Here is a 24486-nt window from a genome sequence, read left to right on the forward strand (position 1 = left end):
AATGCAAATGTAATTATGGAAGTATGTTAAATCATCGAAACGTAAATCGAATTTCTGGCAGGACAATATCTTATGGGTCCACTCATCAGCAATATTTTATTGATTTCCACAAAAATTGTTTCCACACAATGGCTCCGTCACATGTTACATTTCAACTTAGAAAATTCATCAAACCGAAAAGTGTTGCCTAGTACGGATTAGAATAACATATTTGAACTTTGAGCAAATTGAGAGGACGTATCGGTTTATTTTCAGTTCAAAACAGTTTAACCTTGATTTGATTATGTGTTATTATGCGAAGTGCTCGGATGACAATTCAAGTGACAACTACAAGCAACTAAATTAACCTCACGAGGATCCAATAAAAATTACACTATCGTCAAACAAATTTCTTACCAATCTTCTGAACCCTTTATGACTGAAGCCAGTTCACATCAGGAATACTTAGTCATACCTACCTACTCATTCGTCCAAAAAAGAATACATTAATAAAAAAAACTAAGAATTGAAATAGTTATAAAAACACTCGTTATAAAAACTTATGAATGAACTTGAGCACAAATGATTTCTAAATTTAACTCTTGTTGGCGTCAATGCGTCCGATGATTTTATTATTATTATATCAATAATTTGACCAAAATTCCAAATGAAATCGAGCATTTACGAAATCAAAATGTTTGTATTTCAATAAATTATACTTACAGAGGTCAAACCATTCGAAATATTCACTAGCACTAGATATACAAGGTACATGTGTATGTTTCATATAAGAAACTATATTTTCGATAAGTTAACTATTGCTTATCATATATTATATTGCTGGATCAGAAGAGATATTGTCAGGTGCAGCTGCAGTTAGGACTTTGGAGTGGTTCTAACTGAATAGGTTGAGCGTGAATCTAAAGTAAAGACCAAATAGAGGAGAGCTGTTTCTTAGTAAGACGAGAATCGTCTTACGTGGTGTGTTCATATTGCATTTTGTCAAATTTGCAGAGTTGAAAATTGTACAATATGCATTGAGTAATGCTAAGGACTGTTTTCTTGATTTTAACTTCGTACTTTTCAATTCTGAATGTTTTTCGTGCAACACAATTCATTTTGAAAGTTATATAAGTGTAATGTGAACACTTCCAAGGCAGTTTGCTTCATTTTTGCACCAATTAATTGAAAAAACACGTTGATTTGACTTAAAACATGGGGCCTTTCATTACATTGTAATTTCTGCAGACGACTCAGATCTCAAAACAACTAAAAACAAGTTTTATATACTTGTATAATTATATATTATTATTATATAGTTTTATATTATATTTTATATAATAGAATGTTTCGTAATGATTGTATTGAAATGTGTACAGATAACTCAATAACAACGACTAAACCCCTATTGACATCCATTATTTAATGTGAATACGGGTTAGGGGAATGTTTTAGCAGATAGTAGGATACGAAAAATCGGTTGGAGTATTCCTTATATTTCTATTTGCTTGATATTCTTATAATAACTTTTAATTCTCCTTGATATAATGACAACGCTTCATATTTTTCACAACCTCAATCTTTCATGACGACTAAAATCATTGTTTTAATTAAAATATTGTGAAATATTTATTACGATGAAAATTTTAGTACCTATGTACCATCAAACAAAAAACATTATGTTGAAATATACTATATACCGATGAAATCTTAGGTTTTACGACGTTATATCTTATATCATAAGGAATAATATTTCATTCTTCACCACGATAAGAATTCCATCCATACATATATTATTGATCGTGTCCTCAACGTACAACTTGAAAATTAATGATACTCATTTTCATACAATTTTTCAATAATGAATATTTCAATCATCATATAGATACACCTCGTACATTTGCATTCTGGATTTTCAAAAGATAGTTACGTTTTTATAAAAGTTATAAATAAACGCTTTTCATTATTAATTTTCTCTTCCTCCCCATTAAAAACTCTTAACACCTCCGAATTGAAAAAACTACTTAGTGTAGATTACATTCAAATCCGAGATTTTGAATTGATCCTCGGTTAGGATTACATACATCGAATTTGGGAACAAACTAAGCGCTAATTGTAATCACAGAAAATCAACTCTTCACAGCACTCTTGACCACGAATTTAAATAAACACTAGTTATAAGTAGACACACCAGGTTTTCTATGAATTAACCCTATATGTTCTTCCATTTCCATGAAGACCTCTATGCATCCCGTAACCATAGAGGTAAATGTCTCTCATGACTCATCCGCCATTCCACCCAGTCATCCTTTGACCTGACAGAACATTATTTCCACGTTCCCATCGCACAAAGAAGAACTGAAATATCGAATTCTTTATCTATTATTTCCTTCCGTTTCCCCGAAAGAATAAGAATTGAAATTCCGATCGTTCACCAGGAAAATCTCTAGATATTGGGCCGACGTGCGGGATAAACCAACCGGATCGGGGACTCGCTCGCAATCCGAGCGAAGTTCAGACGTCGGTGTTCCCCTGCCCTCGTGTAATTCGCGTCGCGACTATTAGCCCAGGTCCCCCGCCGTCCCCCTCTACTCGGCAAACTTGTCTGGGTCTAGGTCACCCCGACCCCCCGACCATTCTAGCTTCGATCGAATTCAAGGTTGAATTTGTTTATACCTGTTCTGCTTTATTTGTGTATTGTCCGGTGCTGCACTGACTGATCTTCGACGGCGTGCCGATGCTGCTACGTTCCTGAATCGGAATGCGATTAGTGCTCGCGTGGAACATAGCCATTTCCTTTTATGTTCGGAATCTTGCCCTTTTATGTCACTAATATGATGTCTTAAAATACTGGTGTGTCCACTGAATTTTGTATGAGATGTGCAACTTGACCACATCGTTCTTGGTGGTTCCCTTTTCTACCGTAGGTGGCGCTATTTAATAAAATAGCCATATATCAAAAATCTCTGAAACACTGGTATGATCACTTACTCTTAAATAATCCTAGGATTGAAGAGGTGAATTTTGAAGGGACCGGTCTTCTCGTATTTTAATGGTATTGGTCCCTTTTCACTTGATTTCCGCATCGTTACTTATGGTGGCGCTCACGTCGTCTTTCTGTCAATTTCTTTTTGAGGTTAAATCAACAATAAACTACTTCTGACAGAACAAATAAGAATTTTGAAATGAATCCAATGATTGGTTAATTCTACAGTGACTTAATAAAACACAGGTGCGACAATTCATTCAAATTGAGCCTAAAAATGTCGAACTATATGGCTTTACCATAAAACTCAAGAAAACAATTGACTGAACTTAAGTGACACACGTCAAATGAAAAATTATTGGGCCTGATAGTATTCAATTGTATATAGAACAAATTATGTTATTCAACTGAAAAATACAGTGACTTAATAAAATGTGTCTTACATTTTGAATAAATCCCCAAAATCAGGTAAACGGAGAATGTAAACAAAAAGCCGCCATATTTAGGCTTAGCTAATCAAAAACGAGACCGCACGTGTCGCCACTGTGTATAGCGCCACCTCAAGGAAGAAAAGGAAAAAGGAACCCATGACGGGCCGAGTCGCCAGAATTATCTAGAAAAGTATTAAAAGAATCTGGAAACACTTGGTTTTTATACTAGACATGAATTTGTACTCAATACTCCAGGAGATAATAATGGAACACATCCCAATAGGGCAAACGAGATCATAGAGAATTGATCTTATCATTCTCTATACAACTTTGGGAGATCGCAGATTATATGCTAGACAACAACGCACTTGTCAACAGGTCGGATTAGCTTGATCGCTATTTCTATAATGCCCTCTTTTCAATTTTTTCGTAAAGCTCAACACTATATGAAGAAGAAATTAAGATGTCTAAAATACTGGTATGTTCACTGATTAGATTTTATTGAGGCGACTCGGCTCTCAGCATGGTTCCATTTTCTCCTTTCTTCATAGTTCATAGTGGCTTCATAGTTGATCGACTTTTGATTTAACCTCAAAACGACATTGACAGAAAGACGACGTGAGCGCTATAAGAAACAATGCGGAAGTAAAGTGAAAAGGGACCAATTCCTTTAAAATCCAAGTAGGTTGATCCTTTCAAAAATCGCCACTTTAATCTTAAGGTTTTTCAAGAGTAGGTAAGTGAGCAAACCAGTGTTTTAAGCATCTTAGGAGAAATGCATAGAATGATAAGGCCTGTTATACGAGATCTACATTTTAAAGATACAATATAGCTTTGAAAAACTTCTATTTATGTGCCATGAAAAATGAATAATAAATGTTTTTAAGGGGACATCTTTAGTATTTTTGCTAGTTTTTAAGAAAATGTTAAAACTTTGCTATACATTCAAACGTTTTCAAAATTATATAAGTGCGTATAACTTTGGATAACAATCCTGTTTAGAAATGTTATCGATATATTTTCCATACGTCATTTTATTCAAATAATATTTGTGTTTCTTATCGATTTATCATTTTGATTCTCATGATAATGATTGAAATTTTAGTCTCCAATTATGTAAAAATTTGCATCATTGATAGCGGGTTCCATAAAACTTTGATCGACCGATCAATTCGTCGATTAGATTCTGATTTCTATGATGAGGCCAAATATAAACACAAATATAAAATATTTTATCGTAAAAGTTTTGTGAAACCAGCGATTAGTATGGAGAAAAGAGAATATAAAATTCTCTCAAAAGCATTAATTTCACGAATTTGCAATTACGAGCCGTCCCTCTCCAAATAAAAATCTATACTTTTCTCGGCGGTTTCCGGAAACACTCGTACGGAAATATTTGGCTGAAATGTTTTATGTGGACCACCCTGTATAAGAATTTCTCGTTCGAATAATCTCCAAGGGCCCGGCACAAGAAATAATATATCAAAAGGGCTCTCAATTCAGGAGACCCATTATTGCTTTAGAACACGTAAAATTGTTCTTCAGTCCGAATAGGTAGAAGAACAATGGAAGGGGCCATTTACCAAGCACTTAGTCTCGGCGATTTCTCATGGTCTTTCGCTATCGGGCGGTCGCCCCCCAAACCCCTCCGATCGGTTACGCCGCTGCCGGACTAATTGAGAAGAATCGTAGGAATTCTCCTTTGTTACCTCGCCAGCGGCGCGATCCGCCGTGGAGGACCATGCATCTCGACAATGGCCAGAGCCACTCGGTTATGAACGGCCCAATGACTCGACTGTGTCCATAAGAAATGCTGCGTTCTCACTTCGACGGTTCCGAAGACAGCTGGGGCCACGTCTAGGTCTCCCGTCGATGCAGATGGCTCGTCTTCAAGCAGTGGCGTGGCTATAGGGTTGCAGAGCTGGCGAAAAGTCACGGAGCCCCCTGCCTTCAAGGCCTCCGACACAAGAAGACGCCAGCTCAGAGATAATTATTATTATTATTATTAGAACTCTTTATTGCAAATTCATATATAACAGAAGTGTGTATAAAAATGTGCAATGGGTGGGCATATCGCTGAGCGATGTCTTCCTGCCAACCTTCTACAAATCAGCATTTCCATTACATGTATGAGTGCACTAAACATAATTTGAAAAAAGAAAATACATATAATGTTTGTGTTACCTGTAAGGGATAAAGGAGGGATGAATTGGAAAGGAAAATGAGGGAAGATATCGACGAAACAACAACCAGGAAGAAAACACCTCAACCGATGGTCTGTTTTAAGTATCTTTTGAGGCTCATTTTGAATGATCTGAAAGTAGGCCTATGAGATATCTCCTCGGGGATGCGGTTCCAAAGTTGAGAATATCTCACAGAGAAGCAGTTACGAACAGAATTGGTGGAATGAGCGTTTATTCTTAAAGTGAGATTACCAAGTGCTCTCGTATGATGATCCTCGCCTCCGAGAGGTCGAATATTGCCGTGCAAATGAGATGGAATGCGACATTTTAAAACCCTATAGCCCATAAGCAGAGTATGCCAATTACGACGCAATGCAATGGGCAGCAGGTTGAGAGCATCTCTGAACTGACTAACGTGGTCAAATTTTCTCAAGTTGTACACGAATTTAATACCTGCATTCTGTAAGCGGTCAAGTTTACCCAACTGGCTTACCGTTAGACCCATGAAGGCCACGTCAGCATAGTCCAGAATAAGGAGCAATAGTGTGAAGAAAAGAGTCTTTCGTGTTTGGAAAGGTAGGAAATTCTTCATGAGACGGAGCTGATGGAGGCTCTAGTAAAACTTTTTGCTTATACTGGTAATCTGAGGATCCCAAGAAAGCGTCTCATCTATAATCAAACCCAGACTTCTCACCTCCGAAGAGTAGGGAACATTCTCCCCACAGAGAACAATTTCATGGTCGTGTATATCTTAACTTGATATAAAAATTGTAAATTAAAATCGATTAAAATTAGACTCAACTAAAGATCACATACAAATTCAAATGAATCATTGAAATTTAAACGCATTCGTAATGAATGGATCACTTTTAGAATATATAGAGCTAGTGATGCATGATGTTAGGGGAGCAGATGCCCTAGCGAGGGAGCAGGCACAGGTTGCCCAGTCGCAGGGACAAAGCTGGCCGCTTCTGGACGATTGCTTCCTTCAGACGGTCAAATTGTTGACAGTACAGTTCCAAGATAACAGTTGTGCCGTATGGGAGCAGCTCATAGTAGATCATTCCCTGCCAATCCCACCAAACACAAAGCAAAACCTTCCTGACCCCAAATCCTAGCTTGGCTACCGTTTTCGCCGGTTCACCGCGTTTCGACTACGACCGTTTTCACTTGATGTTGTCGTAAGTGATCCACTTCTCATCACCAGTCACCAACCGCTTCAAAAATGAGTCGATTTTGTTGCGATTCAGCAACGATTCGCAGATGGAAATTTGATTTTTTTGCGTTAACTCGTGTGGTACCCATACATTGACCTTCTTGATACCAGCTTTATGACAAATGGTTCCAAACGATATTTTGTGTTATCCTTTGGGCAATCGAAACAGTGCTTACATGACGGACGGACTCGACAATGTCCACATGATTTTATCCACAATTGGCCTTCCAGTGCGTTGTGCATCTTCGACATCCGTAGGGAATCGACCAATCTAAAATCCCGCTTGATTGGCTGTTACAGTATCAGGACCATAAACACTATTCACATTTTCATCTGACTGGCTTGCATTTTTGCCTTTATTGAAAGAAATCTGTAAAATATAGCATTTTTTCTCTTTGCTTGTGTCCATTTTTGACGAGCGCTCAAACTAAACTCATCACTAAACTAATCACAAAACTGTCACAAAAGTTTTTGTAGTAAGAAATCTCATATTTCTAACGCCTTCTAGTAGAATCCGATCGGACTTATACAACACGAGATACATATATCTAAAAGCCATCTATTTAAAAAATAATGGATTTCTTTTTACTACACCTTATTTATGTACCCTCTATTTTCTAGCCGTTTCAGAGAATGTGCCGACAGCTCATAGTCGTTGAATTGATTCAAATCAATAAATGTTATAAAATATTTCAAAAGATTCTGACAGTAGGCAATATACGTTTTGAGGAAGTTTGAGAAATAGTTAGAAAGATACATGTTTGGAAAATCTGTATTAACTTTCGTTCTTTTCGTTTCTTTTTTTTTTTGTTATTTTATTTCAACGGCCCCATTCAATGACTTCGCTAGAGGTTCCCGATGGTATAGTTACGCCACTGTTTTCAAGGGGTCATTAAGGGACCGAAAATAGTTGGTTGGTCCATATACACAATGTACGCGAAAAAAAAACGTAAAATGGATATCTTCTGGAGGTTGAGGTTTCGTGGGGGTAAATGAGGTGAAACCAATCGGGTGAAAGGTGGTCCTGCGGCAATTCGAAGCCCAAAACGAGACGAAACGTTTACAAAGCCACTGGGCTATTCGAAAATAAATGTGTGCCTAATGGTTCCATACACGCACATTCTCTTATGAAAACTTATCCGTTTGGGTAGAAAAATTGAAAAGTTTTATCATTGTCAACATTGTCTATGTGGTATGGTAGATACCTAAGGTGTCATCTGTCGAGATATCAACGATCTAATGTTAGCAACAATGTAAATTTTCGAATCAAATATTCAATATAATGCATGTAATATGGAATTTTTCTCAATCATTGAAAATGTCCTATCCGATAGAACCGAAATTTAAAAATCAATTGTGAAATAGTAAAATGAATTTTCTTGAAGAATTACGATTCAAACATAAATTTCTTGTAAAATTTCGGTATATGAGAATCCTTCCTTCAGATTTCACTGAAATTTTTCCACAATTTCTAATGGTTCTGTTTTTTTTTTTTTTTAAATTGCTACTTACAATTTCTAAGGCCTACCCTGAAATTTTCAATCGACATTATTTGTGCGTTCACCTACTTTTTGGTCCAGTGTCGGCCTTATATTTCATACAGCGACAAAATAGTCGATGACTGAGTGTCAATCGTGTGCGTTGAAGTTTCTTGAGGAAAAATAAGATTAAACCAATAGAGAAAGATAATCCGGTGGAGATAGGAAAACCGAAACAACGGCAGATTGAAAACTACATTCACGTGTTGGCTACGCAATCTTCAAATAAATGCGTGATGGTAATTAGTTCTAGTCTAATGGTTCCACACACGCACGTTATCATAAGATAAAATTTTTTCATTTCATCCAGAAAAACTTAAATAAATTTAAAGGTGTAACTTTTTTTTAATATTCTCAATCGAAAATAGAGTATAAATCAAATAATTTGACACCTTTGTGTCTAATCCTTCACAATAATATATCTATATGATATTTTTAGTTTATTTTTGTCTTGGAATATATTCCAATTCTAAAAATGACAAATTTAATAATCAACCAAAAGAAAATTCTAAATTACTAAAAATGTATCACTTAATTGATACATTTTTAGTAATATCGAATTTTCTTCTGGTTGATTATTAAATTTGTCATTTTTAGAATTGGAATATATTCCAAGACAAAAATAAACTAAATATATCATATGGATATATTATTGTGAAGGATTAGACGCAAATGATTAGTCAAATTATTTGATTTATATTAAATAGCCTTCAACAAGTAGACTCATTAAACTTTTATAACGAAAATAGAGTCTTCAGAACTATATTCGAGCAGAATATAGTAAAACCAAAATGAGAAAGTACTGACATGAAGCCAGGAGCTTTTGAGCGCTCGTTCATTCATACCTCAATGCCGCCTACATCATATTCCTTTATACGGTAATATGGTCTTCAAGGCTGTTATAGAAGCATGAATTAACGAGCGCTCAAAAGCTTCTGATTTCACGTCAGGGCTATGCTTATCCTAATTATTTTTTTTATCGAACGTTTCTGGAGATTGGAGATTCGTGAAGAATGATGAGATAAAACCAACGAAGAAGATAGTGAAAGGTGGTCCTGCGTTCAAACAACACCAAATTGAGATTTATGTTCACGTGTGTGCGGAGGAATCCGAAAATGATTGCGGGACAAAGATTAAGCTCTTCTCTAATGGCTCCACACACGCACATCCTCATTTGAGAGATACAGTAGCACGAAATGTTTAAGAAATTGATGTGTGTAGGTACGAGTTTTTTGACGAAGTTCAAATCGAAACTTAATTGGAAATATATTGAATAAATATTTCAAGGATCTTTTGACCTCCTGAATTCTGCTTTGTTAGGACAATGTTTAATTTTGCACGTTTTTTTTCTTAACATTGAATAGCGTCTTAACAATAAAAATTCTGGAAAATAATTTAATAATAACAAGCTCAAATAGATCGAATTTTTGAAAACCAAAATTTTTTTGCGGAGAATGATATATCGTGCAATAGCAGAATTGCCTCAATCTTCCAAAAAGTGGAAGACTTGGACTGTTAAATGGACATAAAGCAAATCACTTAATCGAATGCCAAGAAAAGTACCGAGAATTAAATTGGAAAGTAATTCAGAAAACTGGTATTTCCAAAGATACAATTTCCAGAGAACTGAAGAGAAGAGATGTAGAATATCCTGAGAGAAGAAATGTCCAAAATACAAGCCAAAACAGTTAGCTCGAATCAAGATTTTGCTGTGCCTTAAGATGCATTTATTTTGCAAATAACAAAGACTTTGTCGTGGATAATGTAAAGTACTTTACTCTGAGTAATTCCCATAGAGTAATAAACATAGATAGAGGAAGTATACGCAATTTTTACATGTCCCCAATATGGTAAGATGTAAGATTACGTTGTCGGATTGTGATATTTTTTCAAATCCACAATTTCACTTTATCATTACGAATGTATATTATATTGAATGAAATATATTTATTTGAGTGATTCCCGATTGAATATGCAAATTTGAATATTTGGAATCCGATATTTTTCCCAATTGTTGAATTTATAATGAGCAGAATATTTATTATTATCTGTATCTACCTGCTGAAATCCAAGGTTTGGCAACTTTTGCTCTCCTAGAGTCATCGGTTGTTTCACGTCGTTTGGCGCGCTTGAAATTTGTTTTCTGAATTATTGATATATTTAGGTATTTATTTCAATATATTTTGAGTTAATAGGGAACGTTGATTCACTATGGGACATAAGAAGTGCTTTCTTCGTGGAGAAACTCGCGAATTGAGTGAAATATCGTATCACTGATATGTTTTCATTTCCGCGCTAAATTTGATAGTTGAGGACAAAATTTGCTTACTGAAAATGACATGTGCTCCCTCCATCTATGTTTATTACTCTGAGATGTTTATAAAAATCCAATTGAATCATTTATGGAAAATGCTGTGAAACCATGTTTTCTTTTTAAAAATATATAAAGAAATGTTTGCAGAAGCTATTTAGAAAAATCTTACCTTGAATAGGTAAATGATGGGGAATTATGAGTGGAAGATTGTCGTTATTATCTTCTCTACGATCGATTCCACTTTGAGGAATATTGATTTTTTTCTCTGGATTCTAAAAATTTTGAATAGCCCTCCAATTCACCAAATCGAATGTCGAATTCGATGACACAGCTTGACCCGGGTCTCCAAACTCCTGAAGATGGTTATAAACGCAGGTTCTCTTCCATCGTAATTTCATCCGATTCGATTGGTATTCGCTGTATATTCTCCAAATCAGAATTATTGGAATTCCCACGAGGTCACGTTTCGTACAGGCCTCTTCCATAGGCTACTTTCTACTTCCAAAAGGAACCGTTTTCGTGTTGTCGTCGAATTAAAACGATGCGTATTCACATTCGGCCGTTTTTATTTTTCTCATCGGATGGTCGTTTCACAACCCACGGGCCAGTTTGAATATTCCGATTGCTTTACGACTTTTTGATATGCTAATGTCTGTCAGTCAGGAAGACGTGATTCTAGGTTAGCTATGCATTTGAAACTGGATATTTAATAACTATTTCCGTCATTTGGAATTCCAACTTTTATTTGATCTTTCCGATAATAAACTCCAAAATCGTTCAGAGATTTTTTTATTTATAAAGGGTGTTCCTAAATTAAAGATACAAAGGAAAATGAGAGATAACTTGGATTATAAAGGTGTTTTTTTTAGAGCTATAGAACTTTAAATTGCAATAAAACAACGATGGATTATTCGATTGACATGAATTTTATTTATCCGCAAGATAATCTTGTGGCATTACATTTTGAATATGATTTCTGTCATATGACCGCCACGGCTGGCTCGGATGTAGTTCAATCTGGACTTCCAATTTTCGATGACTTTTTCTAACATTTGTGGCCGTATATCGGCAATAACACGGCGAATGTTGTCTTCCAAATGGTCAAGGGTTTGTGGCTTATCCGCATAGGCCAATGACTTTACATAGCCCCACAGAAAGTAGTCTAGCAGTGTTAAATCACAATATCTTGGAGGCCAATTCACAGGTCCAAAAAGTGAAATTAGGCGGTCACCAAACGTGTCTTTCAATAAATCGATTGTGGCACGAGCTGTGTGACATGTTGCGCCGTCTTGTTGGACATCATGGTTGTTCAATTCAGGAATGAAAAAGTTAGTAATCATGGCTCTATACCGATCACCATTGACTGTAACGTTCTGGCCATCATCGTTTTTGAAGAAGTACGGACCAATGATTCCACCAGCCCATAAAGCGCACCAAACAATCAGTTTTTTCTGGATGTAACGGTGTTTCGACATACACTTGAGGATAAGCTTCACCCCAAATGCGGCAGTTTTGTTTGTTGACGTAGCCATTCAACCAGAAGTGCGCTTCATCGCTAAACAAAATTCGCTTATGAAAATCGGGAACAACGGCAATCTCATTTTAGGCCCATTCGACCAATCTACGCCTTACTTGATGATCGTTTGGCTGAATTTGATGAATTGCCAAACCAAACTGAGAATAAATCACTTGACAGCTGTTAAATCGGTCGCCATCTTGAACAGTAATTCCAACTTAAAGTTATATACCTCGAAAAAAACACCCTTTACAACTCATGTTCTGATGAACCAATAGAATCCGTGAATTTCCCATAGTTACGGCGTATTGATAATAAAATATACTACTTGACAACGTGGTATAATCGGTTTGGTGTTTCGCCTCCTGCCATATTATGATCATTTCCATAGTAACATTCTTGGACTTTCGCCAAAAAATAAAAGTCAAGCTCAATGAAATGTCATTGAATTATCAAAATGCAGTGCTTTGGTTATAGTTATTGAAATTATTTGTTATATAATCGTAACGAATACCACTCGAGCATAGACAATATATTTCGATTATACGAACCTCTTCACTCGACGTAATTCGCGAAACACCACTCGAGCTGCGCTCTCGTGAGATCGTGAAATCAGTTGCTCACAAATTTTTGAGCTAGGTAGAATAAAAAGTCAAGGTAATAGGTACCTATTAAAAAAAAAATTTTTTTTTCAGCATTACCATTAGAATTTATAGAAAATTTCACTCAAATAATGTAATTGTTTCATAGCGATGGCATAAAAATGTGGAAATTGATGGTGATGTTTTGATGAAAATGGGAATTTTCCAATTTTTATTCATATATCGAAAAGTAAAAAATAATATCAACTTGTGGTTTTCAGTTTCTTTTTTTTTTTCTCGAAAAAGGAGCTCGAAAATTGGCGATCCATTTTTCCATCTAACAATGGTATTTCCGGAGATCCAATCATTATTGAACCATTTGGACCACCCTGTACTGTTTATCGCCTATACTTCCCTGAAATAATAAGTTGAATTCTCATTGAAGATTTTTTCAGTCCAAGCCTGTGCGAGTTCGTCCACATGCGATTAGATGTGTTTTTAATACATACGGGTAGTTATTTTTTTATGTTGGGGCAATGCCTCAGCAAGCAGGTGATGATCGAAGTGAATGACCTCCTTGTTATCATTTAGATCCAAACGATTAAGTTCGTTATTTTTTATCTACATAACGTATGTAATTAGTGATTAGTGCTCTAAAAGCTATTTCCTGTCATACCTTATTACGTTGTTAACGCTCCCTTCTGGAATTTGGAGTATTGTATAGTGTAACATATTCTGCAGTGCCTCATCGTGGTTTATAAAAAGACAATTTTATCCTTCTCCTATTTTTTTTCAAAAACACTGTGAACTTTAATAATGTCTTCTGATTTCCTCGTAACTAAGATGTCTAAAAACATGGTGAATGCACTCGTCAATTTTTGAATGGAATGACATTCGACCAAATTGAAAATATTAGTTTTAGTTCGTGGCGGCGCCGCAATGTCATACTTGTCATTTCGATCTTTTTCCGTTGATTTTGATTGGATACATTGATTAAAACCCGATACTGACCAATCAAAAGCGATGTGTACCCGAGTATGATCGTGCAAAGTCGTGAAACAAAACACGAAACGTTTACTGGAATGAATTCAAATATTTGAAATACAGAGAGAGTTTATTGGTATTTCAATCACAAGAATTGCTTCCATAGATCACAACTATAATGAAAGATATACATATATAGGTCCATAATGGCACTAAACTCATAAATAATAAATAACAAGAATCTTAATTTGTTGATAGCGCTACCTACAGTTGACATAACGAAGATTAACTAATATTCTCAAAATTGGCAAAACAAAAGCTAATCAGTCCATACACCTGGTTTTTAGACATCTTACTCGTATCTCATAGAATAAATCATTGAGACCATTGAATCAATAATCATTGAAAAAAAATGTATACAGGGTGAGTCAATAGTGCGATCGGTCGATAACTCCAGTAATTTTTGGGCTAGGAGAATGAATCATTTTGACGGAATCGACAGCACTCAATGCATAAACTTCAATTATTTTTAACTCTACAGGATGGTGAAACACGATACCACCTTGTTTTTTGAATGGGAATGCCCATTTTTCAATATCATACTCTTAATCACCATGAGATTCTGAATTAGAAATATCTCACTTGTCATCATTTTATCTGTAGTAGTTTTTGGCGTAGACCACTTCTTTCGGAAAATTTCATTTTTTAAACTAAAAATCATATCTTGGAAACCGTTTATGTTTTATTGAATTCCCGAAAAGTTCTACCCCTTGAAGCCAAAAAAAAAAATTAAATTTCAAAAAAGTTATACTTATACAACCAGTGTGTAAAATTTGTCTTTTTGTAAGTGTTTATTTGTTCCAATTCCAATAGCACTTTAGACATATTAGTTGTATAAATAAAAATATATTATCGCACTGTTTCCAAAAATGAATCAATCTCTTTCGTATGTTAAAGTTGAATTTTATATACTGTTGTAGAAATAATCATTTCTCGGAAACTTGATGGCGACTTTGTACCGCTACCTTGAGGTCTATTGTGTCCTTCACCGGAGCTGTTCACAACACATTATCTACAGCTCACCTTAAAGTACCAAAATTCTGATGAACTCTAGTATCTGGGATGGTTTCAACAAGCTCCTACAGAATCTGCACTCATCAGTTTCTGATAACCCTTGTGTCATTAGTTGTTTCCTGAGGTGGCAATGCCCTGTAACTGTAAGGAAGACAGCGAGGAATACCTCGGAAACTTTTTGGAGTGTTCTATTCCTTGAAGATGCCGCAAGATTATTTCTCTCTTTTTCCAAAACTCATTATTTTAGGTGCATTTTTCAATGCCACTGAAAGTTTCCTGGTCAGTAGAAGGCGTTTGTACTCTCTATCTCCCAAATGTATAGGCCTTCGTTTTTTTTTAATTCTCGAGTGACCAGGAACCCAGAGTAAAAAGACATTATTTTTGTCTTTTCGATCATTTTCTTTTTCGGTACTCCCATATCAACTTTGAATCGATGACAAGGTAGCACAGTGCTTTAATTAACAGCAGTTTGACTATCATAATGGCTTGCTATGTCACATTTCTATTAGTTTCTTTATAGGTTCGTATTTTTTGAATTCCTGAGAATTTATACCCATTACGGGTTTTTGATGGTGCCAGCTCAGGATATCTCAACTCAACTCCTTCTTCTTTTCTGCCTTTTGTACCAGACTGCACACCATTTAATGGTATTTCTTTTGGGAGTTGTTGGTGCCTTTTCTTTCCCAATATTTTTTCATACTTAACATCGTAGTAAAGTTCTTTTCTGGTCATTTCATCACCAGAAAGATTTTCTGAGGATATGCACTTGGTTTGAGAGGAACAGGATCCCTAACTTTCAATTCTTTCTTAGATATTCTGAAAATAGCATCATGGGCTAGTCTGTCTATCACTAAATGTAGAGGTGTGAGATGTGTAATAATCTCAAGTGTCTTAGTAGGGCACGTTCTCATAGCTACAGTTTACAGGATAGTATTTATACTTTATCGAGGATCTCTCTCGTGCTACCTTGATCTTGCCAAAGTAAATACAGGTTACTGATGATGACACCAACACACAAGCTAGCTTTTGTAGGTACTTCATCGAGTATCTCTCTCGTGCTATTTTGACTTGCCAAAGTAACTACAGGTTACTGATGATGACAACTTCTTTATCGAAACGTACGTCAGACACTAATTAAGAAATTTCGATGACAAAAATGTGAACTTCACATTTGAATTTCGTATCAATAAATATTTGAATATGTAGAATATTACTAATTTTATATTTTTGTTACAGGCTTCCATCTGAGTGGGATCGTTTCAGCATGCAGAAGTTCACCACCGCCAACCCTGCCTTGCGGAGGTCTCGAACCTCCTCAAAAATTTAAAGTTGCCGTCAGTTTCGATAGGTGAGTACGAGAACGAACAAAATGGCGGATCGATAAGGTCTTGCATTTTTATGAGTTACAAATGATTCAGTAGATTGAATAATGAAAGACAATGGGGTTACGGGGGTGGGTTCCGTTTAATGGACTCATTTCGAGATATATTTGCCTTGTCTGTGTCATTCAATTATTCAATGAAAGAACATCGTATTTTCTCCGTTATTGTCGACCTTCGAACAAATTTTTTTTTTTTTATTTCGAACTCTGGCAAGAATGTGGTAGTTTCATGTGTCAAGATAAGTAGATTAGATATCAGTTTTTCATTAAAGTAACTACATAGTACCTTTTTTGTTTTACACTACAATATCAAAAAGTTCCTGGAATGAAACTCAAAATAAGTATTATTTATACAAATTTATTGTAACATCTTCAAAGTAGACGGAAAAGAAATGATATCTTGACTATATTTTAACGTCGTGTCAACTCTCTTGACCTGATGTTCCTGAATCTCCATTATTGATAATGAGATATTAACTCAAAACGTGAAATTTCCATCAGCGTTCGAAAATGATAAAAATGTTATTATCATTAATCTTTCTTGGGTTCTACCAGTAGCCTCTAAACTAAGCAACTTCGTGCAAACCCAAAAGAATCGTAGTCACACACCTAGGAGATTAATTATAGTTTTATAACATAACAAGAAAATATCATAAGATCTATATTACTCTAAATTCATATTATGTTAGGGATAAAAGTTAATAACTACTTTAATTTCTTTCAGATGTAAAATTACGTCAGTTACATGTAGCTGTGAAACAAGAGATATATTTTGGTGTCAGCATGTGGTAGCCTTATCACTTTACCGCATAAGAAATGCAGAAAGTGTTAGACTTCGTGTTCCTATATCAGGTGGGTACATTCTCTATATATGAGAAGTCATTTTCTCATTTATAAAAAATATCTTTGCATTGTCAACAAAAGAACAATTCAGTTTTCACCATATCTCATTATTTTGTAACCGTCCATTTATTATAAAGCATTCAAACTTTTAACAACAAATGATTTTTGCAACCTTGACAATTTTGATAATCATTACGACTAATATAAAAATCATTATGTCTACCGCAGTAGGCATATCATATGGGTAATAATGACGAGGTTACGGGGTTTGCGCATATTCAGTGCCGTTGGTAGGAGAATTGAGAAGGAGAGCGGGCCATAGACTCATGACGTGACAGCTGAAGGATATTTCAAACAGTAGTTCTATCGCTTATGCGCCATATTTGTTTCTCTTCCAATCCAATAGTGAGGTTACTGATATTTAGATGACCTGAAAAGTTATTCTAAACGTTTAATTCTGTTCGTAGTAAAATATTTGTGTTTTATAGATTTATTGATTTTTATGAAGCAAAACCATGGCCTCTAAAGATACTTTTTTTGATACTTTCAAATGTTCTTCATCTGGCGTTGGAAAGAAGTTCACTTTTAAAAAACTCGGTGGAAACAATACGAGTAACAATGCTGATAGTATTACAACGATAAACCCAGCTGTAACTTCAGATTCTAATCATACATTCAAGAAACAAGTGGAAAAAAAATCTCAATCTTTGTCCAATTCCTCTACTGGAGCTACTAGCAGCTCTTTAAAGAAGGGGGAAAATAATTCTACAGTAAAGCAGGTTACCCCAAAAAAGAAAAAAATTATTACTGAGAACCCTAAAACAGGGCCAAATCTGAAATCTCTAAAATCCCCTTTATCGTTACCGCAAAAGAAACAAACAATCGACAAATTCTTCCAACGAATAGATTCAAAAGACGAATTTGTCAATTCCCAAGAGAATAAATCAAAAATTGAAAATTCTAGGAATAATTCTGGCTGTAGTGAGTTTGCAGTTTTGAAGAAAAATTTCAATGAAAGTCTGAGTGAATGGCCGAGTTTAGTTACCAAGGTACAAAAAGATGATCAGTTCAAAACTGCTAGTACTTCTTCGAATAAATGTAGCAACAAAGAAAGTGTTATTAGTAAGAAAAAATTTGAATTCAAGAAGAAGAATATTAGTGAAGAACAAAATGAATCAAAGATCAGTGCGAAAGCAAGTTTAACTGTAAAAGATACAAACAGTGGAGGTGAAGTGAAAAACATGATTTCAAAGGAACAAAATTCCATGAATAAAGTTGTAGACTCAGAAAAGGAGATCCAACAGAAGTTCAAATTTAAAAAGAAAGTAATTTGTTCATCCCCAGCATCTGAAAGTGAATCTTCTCAAGGCGATTCAAAAGCATCAAGTATTCCTGAAAGCATGAATTCTGAAAAAGAAAACATAAATGATATTTTAACTATTGCTGAATCTGATTATATGGATGATGAGGAATTTGACAGATTATTTGGAACTGCTAAAGTTGCTTCTCCACAAAATGAAACGGTAACAAAGTCTATAGTTTCAGGAGATTACTTAGATGATGATATTGATCTTGAAGACATTGATTGGGATAGTGAGATTCCAGTGATAACAAAGACAGGAAACGATGAATGTGCAGAACTGCTAGAAGGTGTGGATTTAGGGGATTTTGAAGATGAAGACACAACTTCTTTTAATTTCAGTGGTCGAGTAGATAATTCCAAAGAATTTGTAGGGGACTATCCCCATTCTCAAGTGATGATGGAAGTATTACATTCCCGTTTTGGTCTGAGAAATTTTCGACCCCATCAACGTGAAATTTGTAACGCAAGTTTAACAGGACATGATGTATTTGTTCTTATGCCAACAGGTGGAGGTAAAAGTTTGTGTTATCAGTTACCTGCAACTCTTACTCCTGGTGTAAGTATTGTAATTTCACCATTACGATCGTTGATAAGTGATCAAGTTGATAAATTGAATGCTTTAGACATTCCTGCTGCGCATTTGTGTGCTGACCAAAGTAAAGAAGAAACTGAGACGATTTTAGCGAAATTATATACCAAAGAACCTGAAATTAAATTACTCTTTTTAACTCCAGAAAAAATTTCTGCCTCTAGGCAATGCTCTAGTGCGTTGGATTACCTATATGCTCGTGATAAACTTTCTAGATTCATTATTGATGAAGCTCATTGTCTCTCACAGTGGGGTCATGATTTTAGACCAGATTATAAGGAATTATCTTGTCTTAGAATTAAATACCCGAAGGTTGCTATTATCTGTTTGACAGCAACAGCAACTAAACAAGTGGAGGGTGATGTTGTAAATATTTTAAAATTACGCAATGTGAAACTATTTATTAGAAGTTTCAATCGACCAAACATCAAATACAAAGTGATTCAAAAAGAAAAAGCTAATGTTGTTGATCAAATTTGTGCATTGGTTAAAAATCAGTTCTTCAAGAAGTCAGGTATTATTTACTGTCTTTCAAGAGATGATTGTGAAAGAGTAGCAGAGGAACTGAAAAGGAAAGGTATTCAAGCAATGCCTTACCATGCTGGAATGAACAGTAAAGTTAGGGATACCATACAGAGGCAATGGATGCAAGACAGATTCAATGTTATTGTTGGTACCATAGCCTTTGGTATGGGAATTGATAAACCAGATGTAAGGTTTGTTATTCATAATTCTATTCCTAAATCTGTAGAGGCATTTTATCAAGAATCCGGCAGAGCCGGTAGAGATGGAGAAATCTCCTACTCATACCTTTATTATGGTTATAATGATGTTAAAAGGTTGCAAAAGATTATGATGATGGAAAAGAGTAATAAAAGGGCTATGGAGGGACATTTTGATGCTCTAAAAACGATGGTATCCTATTGTGAAAACCATGTTGATTGTAGACGATACTTGCAATTAATCCATCTTGGTGAAACATTTGATAGGCAAATCTGTATCAAAAACAAAGAAACTACCTGTGATAACTGTGAGCAAATGAAAAATTACAGTCAAGCAGATATGACTATTCATGCAAAAAATTTGTGTGAGTTGATTCGAGATTTTTGGGAAAGAAGAGATAAAGTAACACTTCCTCAAGTAAGTGAGGTGTATAAGGGTTCTAAAGCTAGAAAAATAATTGAAAGAAGGCACGATAGACATCCTCATTATGCTAAAGGTGCAACAATGGATAAGGTAGACATTCAAAGAATATTGAAACAATTATTAGTTAAGGATATTTTGAGTGAACATTGCGAGTATGCTGCAGGATTTCCAGTAGTTTATATAAAACCAGGAAAGGGTTTTTTCAAATTTAATTCCAGTGACTTTAAAATATTCATAAGTGTCGGCAAGAGAACAATGCCTGTCGCATCAGTTTCAAAAGATGTAAAAGAAAAAAATAATTCCCCTCCTGAACAAAATACATCAGTTATTATCAGTCCAGCTGCATCTACCTCTAAGCCACAAACTTCAACTCCAGTAACTTTATCTAAACAAGAAATAAATTCAATAAGAGTCAGGTGCCATGAAGATTTGCTGGAAGAATGCAGAAAATTGGCATTAGAAAGAAATATGACATTATCTTCGATCATGAACCTGTCTGCTATTAAGAAAATGTCTGATGTACTTCCAAAGAATAAAGAGGAGATGTTGAAAATTCAACATGTTACAGTAGCCAATTATGATAAATATGGAGAATTTTTCTTACAAATTACAAAAAAATATGCAGAAGAATTAGAAAACAAAAAGATACTATTGGAGAAATCTAAATCACAAGTGCAACCCCTCAGTTACGATGATGATGCTGACTGGTTTTGTGATACTTCCTTACCGAGTACTTCTAGCCAAGGAGTGAAGAGGAAATCTTTTGGGGGATACAAGAGGACGGCAAAAAGGTTTAAAAAGGGAAATTGGAAACCAAAAGGAGGGGGAAGAACCAAAGCTAAATCGGCAAAAAGTAAAAGTTCACCAAACAAAAAGACACCAGCAAAAGGCTTAAAGCTGATGCCGGTACTTCACATAAGTTGATAAAATTATAATTGCTGAGGAGTGGCGGGTGGGATATGAATTTTATTATGTGAGTAGGTCAAATAGAAAGTTTTTTTTGCAATTCCAAAAAAATGTTTACCTAATGGAACTGGGCTCAATCTGAATTGAACTTTCTCATACATGTAAATCCAAATTCAGATGAACTGAAATAATTGTAATGCTTTGGTGATATTCTGATATTTTCATGCAATCAAAAGATTGGTTGAGGTTATACTTGCATAGAGGTCTAATAATAATAATAATGTTTATTTTCGAGAATCCCATATGTACATCTCAAATACACACAATCAGAACGAAAATACAGTCAAAAATAGAAAAACAGAAGCATTTTTTAATTTTACAGTTAAATAGAAGGATTTAGGAAATCCTGCATTGTGTAAGGCTCACGGTTCATTAGCAATTTGTGTATCTCCCTTTTAAATATATATTGGCTGGTGATTTGTCTGAAATGCAATGGAAATTTATTGAAGAGTTTCATGCAAACATATTTAGCACCTTTTTCTGTTACAGTTAATAGACATTCACAAAATAATGATCAAAATCATTTCAGAATTAAAATATTTTTGCTTAACACATTATCATTACCATTGATCTATAGTCCATCTACTTGAATGATGATTATTAGGCATGCAATAGTACTTTTTTCAGTGTGAAATATAATATAAATTATTTTCATCTGAAATTTTTTGCAGAAACTCTTTTACAAATGGACAGGCAACAATTACAAAAATTCGTACAGTACCTGATCTCAGAACACCACACAGAAGTGCTTCCGACAGCCCAAAAACTAGCTGATGAAATTCTTCAGCAAAGGTCGGAAATAAATCAAATTCCCGGAGCACCAGATCCAACAGCAGGAGCTTCGGCAGATGATGACCATACCTGGCATCTTGATGAGGAGCAAGTTTGTGAACAAGTTAAATCGTATCTCTCTCAAGGGGCTTACTACAATGCAAATAAACAGCTCAATTCATTATTTTCCAAGGTATGCATTACTGATTTTTAGGTTATATACAATTATTGAGAATACAAAATTTGGCATGGGTACAACTCTAAAACAATAAAATGGAATTTGTCCACTCACAACCTGAAAATTTCAAGTTCAATTTTTTAATTTTTCAGGTCAGAGAAATGTTGAGGGCTCAAGATTCTAACGGTGCCAGAATGTTAACTTTGATAACTGACCAGTTCCTATCAGATCCTAGACTGCAGATGTGGAAAAATCAAGGCACTCCAATGACTGATAAATGTAGACAGCTTTGGGATCAGCTTGGTAAGAATTTTCTCTAATTCTGTGGCTAATCTGTTCATTCTACTGTGTAGAATCACGCGGAAACATTTCAGTTCCACACATATTTCAGTTCATGGTTATATTTCGTTATTATATGATGGTATTCTGAGCTCTCCTGTGACGGATTCCTCTATTATCTGTCAAGTTTGTGATACAGTTTTACCAACCAACATTTTTCAATACAAAAATCACCAAATTAGAATTAGAGAAAATAATATATGTAAAATACTTGTACAAAAAGCTCATTCTAACACACTTTCATTCAAAAACTCGACATTTCATGGCTCATTTTTGAAATTTGAACTTTTGAAATAATATCAACAGAATATCAACTTCTGCACTTGTATTATAAATAACTATTCTGTGATCATATAAAATTATACTAAATATTAAATTTCAATCATTTATTTAATACATAATTCTAAAAATCATATATTGATGTTCCCATAGAATGAATATGTTTAGCAAAAATTACTATAAAGATATTAAATGCGAAAAACAATTACAATAAACTGAAATACTTAATTCCGGAGTTGTATATATTTGATTATTTATCTTGGTTTTCAGGTTCTTTATGGGTTTGTATAGTTCTGAATCCAAATTGTACAAATAATGAAAAACAACAATGGAAAGCATTATTAGAAAAATGGACTAGGATAGATGTGTGTCCTCCTGAAGATCCAGATTTTCGATTGCAACAAGTAAATCATCATTCACACAGAGATTCTGTAAGTTTTTAATTTTTAGTTTTTCTCTCATATTCTCTTACATGAACGTTTTTAATTATACTTATTCGTTTTCAGTATAGGGATAGAGATCGTGACAGAGGCTACTTTCATGATAGAGATAGAGATAGGTATGCTGATAGAGAAAGAGATCGACGTGACAGGAGGGACAGAGATAGAGAGAGGGAGAGAGATAGGAATAGAGCTTTATACGATTCTTCTGAAAGTTCTGATGATGACGAAGACTACAGCCCAGTGAATAAAAGATTAAGGACAGGGGGTAATTCGAAGTCGGCTTCTTTGCCAAGAACAATATTTCATAGAGCATTGGATGGCGTAGGCATGTCTTGGGATAACATGCATTTGAAAAATATCTTGTATAGCGACACATACTGTTCCCATGTTCCGGACACAACTAATTTAGGAAGCTTTAACTCCCAGGGCCAACCACTTTGGAATGGTAAGTCTTACTTATACAAGGGCGAGCGCAGCGGTATTTGTCTAGTAATTTAAATATTTCAACTTGTCTTTCTCATAAGGAGTAAGAAGTTTACCAAAAATTTATTTCTTGATATAGATATGAGATATGGCAAACTGACGAAAATTTTATGTTGCAGAATCTATTCCTTTATGTGCGGCCAGAGTGGATTCTTTGAAATCTCATGGACATAACGAAGCTGCCTTGAGGTTGGCAGTTTCTGTAGTAAGGACAATGAAACAACAACAACTAGTCGCACAAAGAAGGTGGCACGAAAGTCAGCAAAGTGCAAGTTCTAGCAGTAGTAGTGGTAGTAATAGTAAAACAGATGCAAGTTGTAAAACGACAGCTTGCACTTCTAGGTGCAATGGATTTTGCAATGCTAATGCATGTAGCACAACATCAATCAACGCTCCAGTGAACACAGAGATGTGGGTGGGACATCCGTTGGATCCTATTGGGTGCCTGTTTGATACTTTGGCAGACGCTTCAGTTCTTCCTGATGACCATACAAGATCGCCATCCTTTCTAGGTAAATATATCTTCCCAATTTAAGCTTTCAAGGCCTCGATTTTTGATGATAATAGAAAAGAACCATCCCTAGTGATCCACCTATTTGGTTTTACCTAAAATGCATAGAAAACCTGGTGTGTCTATTTATACCTGTAAAACTTTCAGACAAAACGGGAGATTTTTAAGATTTATACCTACTTGATTTCGAGAGATCGCGTCTGTTTCAGATGGCGCATACAGCATTTATATTTGACATTTCTCGCGATTCTCGACTCTTGTGACTTGTTGCCGTGGCAATCTTCTATACTCTGAATAGATCAATAGCCGTCTGTCATTATATTCTATTTATCTCATTAAAAATCCGATATGAACTGATTTGTAATTTATTGTGAAAGTTGCAGTGTCTCAAA

At 35.1% G+C, this 24486-nt stretch overlaps 1 protein-coding gene and 2 long non-coding RNA genes across 7 annotated transcripts in view; 1 reads left to right on the forward strand and 2 right to left on the reverse strand.

Annotated features, from left to right (window-relative positions):
- LOC123671333 (zinc finger SWIM domain-containing protein 4-like) overlaps positions 1 to 24486 on the forward strand; it is a 128434-nt gene that overhangs the window by 95432 nt on the left and 8516 nt on the right. For 3 of the 5 annotated variants that reach the window (XR_006746077.1, XM_045605096.1, XM_045605098.1), the window contains exons 2-8: positions 16039 to 16150; positions 16908 to 17035; positions 21762 to 22054; positions 22192 to 22342; positions 22928 to 23088; positions 23164 to 23545; positions 23703 to 24095. Coding sequence is in view for 4 of the 5 variants with exons in the window: in XM_045605096.1 (XP_045461052.1) it covers positions 16039 to 16150; positions 16908 to 17035; positions 21762 to 22054; positions 22192 to 22342; positions 22928 to 23088; positions 23164 to 23545; positions 23703 to 24095 (1620 nt within the window). In the remaining variant the exon portion in view is untranslated. The other 2 variants (XM_045605100.1, XM_045605099.1) reach the window with 2 other exon arrangements.
- On the reverse strand, positions 12943 to 13639 carry LOC123671334. The gene is made up of 3 exons (XR_006746078.1): positions 13421 to 13639; positions 13254 to 13365; positions 12943 to 13159 (listed from the first exon to the last, which is right to left on the reverse strand). It is a non-coding gene; the product is annotated as an uncharacterized LOC123671334 (long non-coding RNA).
- On the reverse strand, positions 21327 to 22491 carry LOC123671335. The gene is made up of 3 exons (XR_006746079.1): positions 22255 to 22491; positions 21812 to 22014; positions 21327 to 21512 (listed from the first exon to the last, which is right to left on the reverse strand). It is a non-coding gene; the product is annotated as an uncharacterized LOC123671335 (long non-coding RNA).

The sequence above is a fragment of the Harmonia axyridis genome, chromosome 1 (genome assembly GCF_914767665.1).
Source record: "Harmonia axyridis chromosome 1, icHarAxyr1.1, whole genome shotgun sequence".
In the NCBI taxonomy this organism is placed as follows: domain Eukaryota; kingdom Metazoa; phylum Arthropoda; class Insecta; order Coleoptera; family Coccinellidae; genus Harmonia; species Harmonia axyridis.